The sequence below is a fragment of the Lithobates pipiens genome, unplaced genomic scaffold (genome assembly GCF_037356315.1).
Source record: "Lithobates pipiens isolate NorthernLeopardFrog02 unplaced genomic scaffold, aLitPip1_a1.2 Scaffold_8, whole genome shotgun sequence".
NCBI classification, from domain to species: Eukaryota; Metazoa; Chordata; class Amphibia; order Anura; family Ranidae; genus Lithobates; species Lithobates pipiens.
Genome location: NW_027507903.1, coordinates 66,126,884 through 66,139,084, shown reverse-complemented (window position 1 = coordinate 66,139,084; position 12,201 = coordinate 66,126,884). Strand labels below are relative to the sequence as shown.

Genomic DNA, 12,201 nt, shown 5'->3' with positions numbered 1-12,201 from the left:
CAATTGTGAAAATGCTTACTCCCACAGATGCCAGGAAAATTTCCACTCCCGTTGGCCATAGTCTGGCCCTCCTAGAGTCTGAAGGACAATAAACAGGCCCTTTGTTTCGAATGTTTGGAGACCCTTGACCTAGAATAAATATAGAATTTGTTCTGGATCAGGGCTGAATGCACTGGAATAACATGGGAGCCAGGGAACTAGAATTTCAGTTTAAAAATGGCAGCGATTTGTATGTGGATCAGAGGACCATATTTTCATAATTTTGATTAGTCTGCTAATATCATAATATAAGAATAAAAACAAATAATAAAATTATATCAATTAAAATAAAAAAGAATGTGACTGTTATGGGTTATTGCCTATCACTGCTTATTCAGCTGGTATGTAAAACCCATCATTTACAAAGAACATCATTTCTAGGGTTTCTATATTAGAGACAAGTACAGGATTTAGAGCGTCGTTCCCCTTTTGCAGGCAAATATGGATAACACCTACTTTATATTTGTTGCGTGTTCTATTCACATACAGTAGCATAACTTTAAAAGAATATTTAAAGTGATTGTAAACCATTACACACCACGTTTACCTACAGGTAAGCCTATAATAAGACTTACCTGTAGGTACTGGAAACCTCTCCTAAACCTGCACGATTTACGAGATTTATTTTTATTTTTATATCAAATCTTTTTTTTTTTTTTATCATGCTTATTCCATTATTTAGTGCAGTACTCATCAGCCCTGTCCTCAGAGCCCACTAACAGACCAGGTTTTATGTATTACCTTGGGGAGATGCAGACTAGAATACTGCAATCACCGTGCAGCAAATGATATCACATGTGATGTATTTCAGTTATCCTGAAAACCTGGCCTGTTAGTGGGCCCTGAGGACAGGGTTGATGACCACTGATTTAGGAGATATTTACCATATACGCTTGCACTGACCTCATCGGCGCATGCGCACTGAAAAAAGGGCCTGTGCCGCAACCGTCAGCTCCTGCCTCTGCGTGCGGGAGTGACATCACGCGATTCTGGCCAGTCATAGAGCCAGAGTCCCCGGACCCCGTAAATAAGAGGGGTGAAGATGAAAGATCACCGACGGGGACATCGCAGGCTTCGTTTACAGGTAAGTGCAGCATAATGGGCTAGTATGCGATGCATGCTAGCCCGTTATGCTTTTACTTTGCAGGGGAAAAAAGTAAAACTCAACAGGGCTTACTTCCTCTTGAAAAAATTTCAGCTTACCTTTAGATGTTCTTTTATGGAAATCCTACTTAATTCTCTTTGTATATAAGGGGGTTGGGAGCTGAATTCGCTATAGTTAACCCTGTCTTTACTGTGCTGGTAGATCTCATTATCAGTTAGAACCTAGGTCTGTCCTAAAAAAGGGTTAAAGATTTAGAAGCTGGGCTTCTCCATTGTATGCTGAGAGTAAGCTCAGCCGGTCCCTAGCCTCTCTACTGGGACAGGCTCACATTGAATTGTATGAGGACAGATTAGAGTGTAAGGCCGCGTACACACGGGCGGACTGTCTGACGGACTTGGTCCGCTGAAACGTGTTTCAGCGGACAATCCGCTCGTGTGTGGGCTTCAGCGGACTTTTTCAGCGGACAGTCTGGCGGACTAAGTCTTTCGGAATTTCCGTAATATTGTCCGTCCAAACTTGGTTTCAGCGGACAGTCCGCTCGTGAGTAGGCAAGTTGGACGGACTAAGTATGGCGCATGCTCAGAAAGGATTTACACGGCCGAAGGTTGCATTGCAGTGTATTGGACGTCGTATTTCTAGTCCCGTCGTACGTGCTGTACACGTCATCGTGCAAGCTTTCGGCGGACTGTCTGTTCATCGCGTGTGGTCAAGTCCGTTCATTCGAAAGTAGGACGGACTGTCTGTCGGATTGTCTGAAGGACTTAGTTGGACGGATAGTCCGCCCGTGTGTACGCGGCTTAAGAAAAGATTAGAGGAACTGAATTTATTCTCTCCTGAGAAGAGATTAAGGCGGGATATGATCAATATGTATAAATACATAGGTGGTCCATATAGTCAACTTGGTGGTGAGTTAATTACTTTAGGTCATCAAAGAGGACAAGGGGGCACTCTTTACATCTAGAGGAAAAGAGATTTAATCTCCAAATACAGAAAGGCCTCTTCACAGTAAGAGCTGTGAAAATATGGAATAGTCTTCCTCAAGAGCTGGTTCTGTCCAGCTCAGTAGATTGCTTTAAAAAAGGCCTGTATTGTTTCTTAAATGTACATAATATAACTGGGTACTAACATATATAGGTAAAGTATATCTGATTGCTTCTTGGGGGATCAGGAAGGAATTTTTTCCCCAGCTGGAGCATATTGGATCATGCTCTGTTGGGGTTTTTCACCTTCCTTTGGATCAACTGTGAATATAGGATTATATATATGGGATTGTATCATATATATTTTTTTCTTTTTTATTGGTTGACCTTGATGGACTTGTGTCTTTTTTCAGCCTGACTAACTATTTACTCTGAATTTGTTGAGAAATGCTTACAGTCAGCCATTACATTTTCTCCTGAAAGACATCTAAATGGTAAGACTTTTTTTTTTTTTTAGAGCTGCTATGTTAATGGGAAATCATAAACTTATAGCTGCGTTTTCTCAACTTTGACTGCAAAAGTGGAAATACGCTTTAACATACCTCCCAACATTTTGAGATGGGAATGAGGGACACCTATTAGCGAACATATTTAGGCATAGGACACACCTCCTGCCACACCACCTTAACCGATTCCCGACCGGCGAACGACGATGTACGTCGGCAGAATGGCACGGGCAGGCAAATTGGTATACAGGTACGTCCATTTGAAATTGCCGCCCTGCCATCGTGTGTGCGCCGCCTGCGGCGCGTGACGGTCGGGATCCCCGTGAGTCCGGTCGCGGGTCCCGCGGACTCGATCACCGCGGGGATACCTGCGATCATCTCACAGGGAGGCTGAACAGGGAGATGCCGATGTAAACAGCTCCCTGTGATTGGAGGAGAGATCAGTGTTCACTAACACACAGCTCAGCCCCGCACAGTTAGTAACACGCCCCTAGGACACACTTAACCCCTACGCTGCCACCCCCTGGTTAACCCCTTCACTGCCAGTGTCATTTACACAGGAATCAGTGCATTTGTATAGCACTGATTGCTGTATAAATGACAATGGTCCCAAAAATGTGTAAAAAATGTCCGATGTGTCGGCCATAATGTCGCAGTCACAATAAAAATCGCTGATAACCGCCATTACTAGTAAAAAAAAAAATATTAATAAAAATGCCATAAAACTATCCCCTATTTTGTAAACACTATAAATTTTGCGCAAACCAATCAATAATCGCTTATTGCAAATTTTTTTTACCAAAAACATGTAGAAGAATACGTATCGGCCTAAACTGAGGAAAAACATTTTTTTTTATATATATATTTTTGGGGGATATTTATTATAGCAAAAAGTAAAAAATTATGTTTTTTTTTTTTTAATTGTCGCTCTTTTTTTGTTTATAGCGCAAAAAATAAAAATCACAAGGGTGATCAAATACCACCAAAAGAAAGCTCTATTTGTGGGAAAAAAAGGACGTCAATTTTGTTTGGGAGCCACGTCGCATGACCGCGCAATTGTCAGTTAAAGCGACGCAGTGCCGAATCGCAAAAAGTGGTCTGGTCTTAAGCCAGCAAAATGGTCCGGTCTGAAAGTGGTTAAGGACACCTATTAGCAAACGTATTTAGGCATAGGACATGCCTCTTGCCACGCCCTCTTAAAGGAGAATTAACCCCCAAAAAAGGTTAATTAAATCCACAAGGGCTTCTTTTTACCACTGCTATTCCTTTATATCGGCTTTTAAAATGTACAAATGCAGCTATTTCGAATTTGGATGAAAGGCTTAACACTGGGAAACACTTTTTGAAAGATAAAAAGTGCATTTTATATACAACTATATAGATCAGATGAAAATTTTGGACAAATGAGGGGGAAAGAGGGACAGAGGGACATTTCTCCAAATCAGGGACAGTCCCTCAAAATCAGGGACAGCTGTGAGCTATGACTTTAAGCTCACCCTAAAAGAACTAATCAATTTCACCCTGAAAAAAGGAACAAAAAAGAGAAGTGAAAATTAAGTAATCTCAGGTTGAATTCTTCCCCCGTTTAGTTGACTGATACATTTATTGTTTTTTTTATATGCGCCCACAAAAAAAATTGCACAAACCTTTACAAAATCCCCCCCCAATCCCCCGCAGTACTGGAAAGTTAGATTACTCAACAGTTTAGTATATGGCTGCCTCTGTTAACTTTCTGCTGCTTCCTGCCAGACATCCAGACAATAAAAGAATTTATACAGCTGGAAGGAGAGCAAAAGCCAAAAACTGTGTCAGAGTTCTCTATCAGGAGGCATGCTCAGAAAGAAGTGAGTAACATCTGGGCAAAGGCAATGATTTCAATCAGCTGCTCGCTCCAGCAGAATTAAGCATGTATTGCAGACATAGGTGGTTAAGTAACGTTTTCACACCGCGTGTCAGTTTAAAGCAATCTATCAGCTGACCAATGAAAAGGCAGCGCCTGCGTTATGCTGCATGGGGTTCTTGCTTTGTTTTAAGCAAAACAAGTGTCAGCCATGTTAAACTATCCTATTTTCTGATACATGGAAGGACTTGTCAGTGTGAAATTCATTAAGGCTTTGGCTTGTCTTGACCTCACTTGCTAATGTCCCCCCCCCCCTTTCTTCATAATTCTCGCATACAGTCATGCGGTAATGTATCTGACAATGATTTTCCATTCTCTGTGCAAATGCCGGGGTATGAAACAAGGCAGCCTGTCCAAACTGCTCGAAACTTATTCAACATCAATACATCATCAGTTGCAGCAGCTCCATGTAGACTGCATACCTTGACACGCTCCTGTTCGAATGTTTGGAATAAAGCCGCGTCGGCAAGGATGTGGCTGGGCCGGGCACATCTCACAAGGGTGGCCCCATGCTCTTCCCACTGTAGCACAGCATAGTGTCTTTGTGCAAACGATGCCACTCAGCTGTCCTTGGCACATCTGGTTACTGATAGCGGAGAAACAAGGTCCAGTCCTGTAATCTGCAAACCAAAGAATAAAGATGCATAAGAAAAAATTGTCTCCAGCAAACTCATTTATTAGGAATTTATGACATTTTATATTGCACCCGCATGCTTCACAGCACTAAACATGCATTTGCTTCATTGAAGTTTCCAATTCAATGTCCAGACCACAATCAAAAAAGGAAACAAAACACATTATACCAATGAAAAGGAAGAGGAGAAAAACGGGATTTTTACGGTGCTGACAAATAATAATGATAACCAATATGATAAAATTGATATAACAATTTTAATGAGAATATAGTTAAAACGTAGACAGAGCCACTTGGTTCACTGATAATTAACAATTGGTGATGGAGGTGGTCACAGGTGAATATTCAGCTTTAACAGAGATTACTCTTTTATATATTAACCCGACATGTTTTGCATTAATTAGCTTCATCAGGTAATATACGAATCAGAAAAGCAAAAAACAAAACAAAAAAAGAGAATAAATTAAATACAAAATAATGTTTTGTATTTATTGTATTCTCTTTTTTTGTTTGCTATTTTTGTACATTTTTTTTCGCTTTTCTCATTCCCTGATGAAGCTAATGCTCCATTGTTCCATTAAATACGTAGCCTCCTTGGCGGTATTCCCGAGTCTGGCTCGGGGTTAGATTTCATTACCATAAGTGGTATTCCCAAGCCTCGGGATCCCATCACAGGATGTAGAGGGTTACTTACCTTGTCCCCTGGATCCAGCGATGTCTGCCCGCTGTGATCATCCAGCCGCCGTGTCTTGCTCAATCTGTCACAGAGCAGAGCTCTGTTCCCTGCTAGCGTTGCAACGCACGGGGACGGAGTTCGGCGCCAAATTCCAAAAGTAAAAAACACAGTATAGATACAGTATACTGTAATACTACAGATTACATTACTGTATCAAATAATTACACATCCCCTTTGTCCCTAGTGGTTTGTCCAGTGTCCTGCATGCAGTTTTATATTATAAATACTGTTCTTTATGCCAGGAAACTGGAGATTGTCCATAGCAACCAAATAATTTCAGTTTACATCAAAAGTGGATATAGACCAGCTAGAAAACAGCGATAATAAATTAGAATCACTCGCAGAATTAAGCGATAGTAATTCATGGGGAAATTTGTCATCAAACACTAAAAGTAATGACAGCGACAATTCTGCAACTCAGCATATTTCAGTGTTTTTGATTTGATTACATCATTGAATAATTTTTATTATTATTATTATTATATTATTATTTGTTATAATTATTTAGATTTATTTATTATAATATATATATATATATATATATATATATATATATATATATATACAGGCATACCCCACTTTTAAGTACCCAATGCGGTTTATTTACTAAAGCTGGAAAGTGCAAACTTAGGCTCACGTCTGCGTAATAAAACCTAGAAGCTCATTGGTTTCTATGCAGAAGTGAGCCTGATTTCACACTTTCCAGCTTTAGTAAATAAACCCCATTGTGTACTCAAAAGTGGGGTATGCCTGTGTGTATGTGTATATATATATATATATATATATATATATATATATATATATATATATATATATATATATATATATATATATATTTATTTATATATATTATATTATAATTTATGATTTCATATTTCAAATTTGATCATACCCGGCATGTCTATTAGACTCTTGTTTGGATGGATTTAAGTGAATTATTTCTAAGAATTACAGACCTACAATATAAATCGCCAAATTTCCATGCAAAATAATTGTACCGCTTTCAGCACCTAAAATCTGAAATAATCATACCGCCAGGGAGGTTAAGGACCGGGAAATTTCCCCCATTAATGACCAGGATGCAGCACTGCCTCCCTGTAACTGACAATTGCATTAATAAACACATATTTCCCTCCTCCAAAGGTGGCCATACACGCTTAGATTTTATTATCCGATCAATGTGTGAGTCGATCAAAATGATCAAATTGGCAAACAACTGAGCAGGCATAACCTATCTGATCGATTTAGACTTAGTTTAGAGTTGATTGGCCTGGTGGGAAAACTATCTACTGCGATTGGCAGAACAAAGATGTTTGTAAGGCTCACTCCCGAAAGGTGCTGCTAAGAATGTACCCAGCTCTTCCTTGCAAGTACAGAGGCTGCCTGCCACAGACCCAGTTCCATGCACACCAACAATACATGCTCAGTCTAGGGGATGTCTTATCAGTTTTTATTGCTGAATAACAGTAGAGGGGTTCAGGGACTAGGAAACTCCAAATGATAGCAGAAATAACAGCAGAACAGCTTCATACTGGTCTTCTCTAAGCAGCCTTTCCTGGTGGCAGCAGGGGATGGCCAGTATATTTAGGACTCTAAGAGCAGTCCCAGTCGATATAGCATCCTCTGGTACTTAGTTCCCTTCTAGCACCTGCACACCCAAAGTCCACAGCAAGGTCTTCACTCACAATGTCCCAGCATCCACAGGTAGTTCCTTGGAGAGGGAGACAAAAGATCTTTCTCTAGACCAGGACTTCAGGACAGTGCCCTCCAGCACACATAATCTTTTAGTAATATACTCGATGCCCTGTACCCGCTGATGCCCATATTGAAATTTCTTGTCTCACAAGCTATCTCCCAGGGACACCATCCCCAGGATAACTGGAACCTTCCCTGGTGAGGAAAGAACACTCTAGAAAGGCCAACCAAATATTTATTACCTCCCCACCCACCATCTGGGCACCCCCTTCAAGGGATTGACTAGGGCATGTTAAATAAAGCGCTACTGCCCATTGAAAACAATGGGGCAGCGCTGCCAAACTGCAGCTGTGCTTTGCAGGTGGATTTAACCCTTTTTCAGCCACTAGCAGGGGTTAAAACTGCCCGCTAGCGGCCGAATAGCGCCACATAAACAACAGTAAAGATGCGTTAAAAATAGTGCCACTTTACCGCCGACGCCCGTCCAGGTGTTAAAGGGCTCTTAGAAACACCATAAATCTATCCCCTATTTTGTAGATGCTATAACTTTTGCGCAAACCAATAAATATGCGTTTATTGCGATTTTTTTTTACCAAAAATATGTAGACGAATACATATTGGCCTAAACTGATGAACTGATGAAGAAATTAGTTTTTGTTTTTTTACATCTTTTGGATATGTATTATGGCAAAGAGTAAACAAAATATTTTTTTTTTCAAAATTGACAGTCTTTTTTGTTTATAGTGCAAAAATTTTAAATGCCAGAGGTGAAAAAAGAACATAAATTTAGTTTGGATACAGCATTGCACAATTGTGCAATTGTCAGTTAAAATATAACGCAGTGCCGTATCGCAAAAAATGCCCAATTAGGAAGGGGGTAAATCTTTCTGGGGCTAAAGTGGTTAGACGTGGCATGGCTGTTGGTGCCAGGTGGGCTGGTCTGAGTATTTCAAAAACTGCGGATCTACTGGGATTTACACGCACAACCATCTCTAGGATTTACAGAGAATGGTCCGAAAAAGAGAAAATATCCAGTGAGCGGCACTTGTACTGACGAAAAAGCTTTGTTGATTTTAGAGGTCAGAGGAAAAAGGCAGACTGGTTTGAGATGATAGAAAGGCAAGAGTAGCTCTAGTAATCACTCGTTATAACCAAGGTATGCAGAATACCATCTCTGAACTCACAACACATCGAACCTTGAAGCATATGGGCTACAACAGCAGAACACCACAACAGGTGCCACTCCTGTCAACTAAGAACAGGTAACTGAGGCTACAATTTTCGCACAGGCTCACCAAATTTGGACAATAGAAGATTGGAAAAATGTTGCCTGGTCTGATGAGTCTTGATTTTGGCTGTGACATTCAGATGGTAGGGTCAGTATTTGGCGTAAACAACATGAAAGCATGGATCCATCCTGCCTTGTATAAACGGTTCAGGCTGGTGGTGGTGGTGTAATGGCGTAGAAGATATTTTCTTGGCACACTTTGGGCCGCTTAGTACCAACTGAGCATCGTTTAAATGCCACGGCCCACCTGAGTATTGTTGATGACCATGTCCATCCCTTTATGACATCTTCTGATGGCTACTTCCCATGGGATAATGCACCATGTCACAAAGCTCAAATCATCTCACAATTGGTTTCTTGAATGTGACAATGAGGTCACTGTACTCCAATGGCCTCCACACTCACCAGATCTCATCCAATAGAGTACTTTTGGGATGTGGTGGGATTTGCATCATGAATGTGCAGCCGACAAATCTGCAGTGACTGTGTGATGCCACCATGTCAATATGGACCAAATTCTCTGAGGAATGTTTCCAACACCTTGTTGAATCTATGCCACGAAGAATTAAGCCAGTTCTGGAGGCAAAAGGTAGTCCAACCCAATACTAGCAAGGTGTCCCTAATAAAGTGGCCGGTGAGTGTAAATGGTTGATTTATGAATTATGCTCAAATCATTTCATCCTAGGTTTTCATAAGTCAATCACTTTTTCAAGTTCTCCAGATGGGATGACACAGCAATGGGACTACAACTAGATACATTATTGGCCAGCCCAAGCAGCACATTTCTAGACCATGACACACATTTAGCTCATGATTACTTCCCTGTGCAACTGCATCACAAATGAACATCGCACTAGAAAAAGACTTACAGGGGATCTTTGAAAAGAGATCAAGTATCGCAAAATAGAGCCAGGAGTAAATGTCATTTAAAACAACTAAAACCATTTTTTGTTTTGGATACAGTAGTGACACTAACCCCAATTCAGGTTTTATTGCTGTCCAAGTTGCCCCTGGGGAGATTTCCTCTTATTTCCTGTCTCTGTGAAGAGCCAATTAGAGGGCCAGTGATACTCTCGCCAGCCTCCTGCGAATTATCTGAAGTAACAGATGGAGAATACATGCCAAAGAGAGGATGTAAATACCCTGGTCACACAGCAATACCTTGGTTGTTACCGGAAGTGAAGTGAAAGCCTTCTAACTAGGTCACAGACCGCGATATGAAGCCTGATAGACAATCCAACCTTTCCTTACTCTTTCCTTTTTTTTAAAAGAAAAAAAAAAGTGATGTTCCACTTTAACCACTTCAATAAAGGGCACTTATACACCTTCCTGCCTAAGACAATTTTGAGCTTTCAGGGCTGTCGCACTTTGAATGACAATTGCGCGGTAATGCTAAAATGTACCCAAACTAATTTATTATCATTTTGTTCCCACAAATAGAGCTTTCTTTTGGTGGTATTTGATCACCTCTGTGGTTTTTATTTTTTGCTAAACAAATAAAAAAAGACCAAAAATTTTGAAAAAAATAAAAGTTTTGGTTTTGTTTGGTAAGTTTTCTCTTTCACTGATGGGCACTGATAAGGTGGCACTGATGGGCACTGATAAGGTGGCACCGATGAGGTAGCACCAATGAACGGGCACTGACGGGCACCGACGATGGGCACTGATATGCGGCACTGATGGGCACTGGTAAGCGGCACTGATGGGTGGCACTGATATGCAGCACTGATGGGTATTGATAGGCAGCACTGGTGGGCCTCAAAAAAAAAAACACCGGCCGCCACTGAGCAGGGTCAGGTTTTTTGCAGAACAAAGAAAAGGAATCTCATAGTGACTGTGTGAGTATGAACAGCATGTAATACACCATTTATTGATAGTTTTTTATGATGTGGGTTTAGTGATACCTTAAGGATTTTCTGGACACTTATTGGAACTGGAGAAATGGTGTGGAGAAGCTGTGTCTTCAACACAAAGGGAATGCTGTTTAAAGCAGTGAGACTTAGAGACCCGTCTGGAAGTACTTTCAATCGCTTTTAAACTATACCCCACCTCTGCTAATCGTAAACTCTTGGGACAAACCCGCTCAGAGTTGGACCTCTGTCTCACAGATAATGCTAAGCGGTTCTTTCACTGATCTCGCCAGAAGTGGTATGCTAAAGCAAACAAACCAAACCAAATGCTGACCAACAGACTTCGCACTTTTACTCCTAAATTCACCCCATCGCACTGTGTACTCGACATAACGTGCTCACTGGTAACCCATGAAGGTCTTGGAGGAATTCCGTTACCGTCTTACCAAACTATACTCGGCTCCTGATCAGTTGGGTAGTCAGGACACTGATAATTTCCTTAATAGTCTCTCGCTTCCCAGGCTGACTGAGGCTCATATGGCTGCCTATGGACTGGGACATCTAGGTTTCGGAAGTCCTCCAATGTATTAAAGACCTGAAAGTGGGTAAGCGACCTGGACCTGACGGCTACACAGTACTTTACTATAGGAAGCTAGCTGATGTTATAGTTCCACATCTGACAGGTATGTATAATTCCGTCAAAGATGGCCAATCTTTTACATTGGATCTTTTGATTGCTCATATTGTGATGATCCCCAAACCTGATCGTGATCACTCCTCTTGGGCTCATTTTAGGCCCATTTCTCTTATTAATATAGATATGAAAATTCTGACCAAATTTCTAGCTAACCGTTTAAACTCTTTCCTTTATTTCGCTTAATTAAAAAAGATCAAGTTGGTTTTGTACCGCAGAGGCAGGCCAGAGATGCAACTACAATATATAGCCCACAGCCGCTCATTGGAATCAATGCTTTTGTCTTTGGATGTGAATAAGGCCTTTGACACTTTGTCATGGCCTTAGCTAACGTCCGTACTTCGCTATTATGGATTTGGTGCCTCATTTCTGCGTTGGATGACAGTCCTATATGACTCCCCTAAAATGAAGCATTATGGATTTGAGTCACCCCTTCTTAATATTGGGAGGGGTATTCATCAAGCGTTCCCACCCTCGCCACTTCTCTTTATTTTGGCTCTAGAGCCATTGGTGGAGGCGGTTCATTCCCATCCAGATATAAAGGGTATTGATGTAGCAGGCTCTTCTCATAACATATCCTTATTTTCTGATGATATCTTGTTAACTTTAACTTCCCCTAGAATCTCTCTACCAAACTTACTATCCCTTCTAAACACTCTTGGCTCTCTTTCGGGTCTTCGTGTCAACCCCTCCAAATCCAAAGCTCTCTCGGTCAACCTCTCTTCTCCAGTATTGATGGACTTGAAAGCAGCCTTTCCCTTTCAGTGGTATTCTTCTTTGCCTTACCTGGGAATCCCCCTTACCTCAACATATGCAGGATTGTACCAGGCCAAT

General features: G+C 41.0%; 1 protein-coding gene across 1 annotated transcript in view; it reads right to left on the bottom strand.

The window, feature by feature from the left end:
• Positions 1-12,201, bottom strand: part of FBN1 (fibrillin 1) — a 353,319-nt gene that overhangs the window by 193,363 nt on the left and 147,755 nt on the right. The window contains exon 6 of the mRNA XM_077471569.1: positions 4,893-5,090. Within this exon, the coding sequence (XP_077327695.1) occupies positions 4,893-5,090 (198 nt within the window). The remainder of the gene's footprint in view (positions 1-4,892; positions 5,091-12,201) is intronic.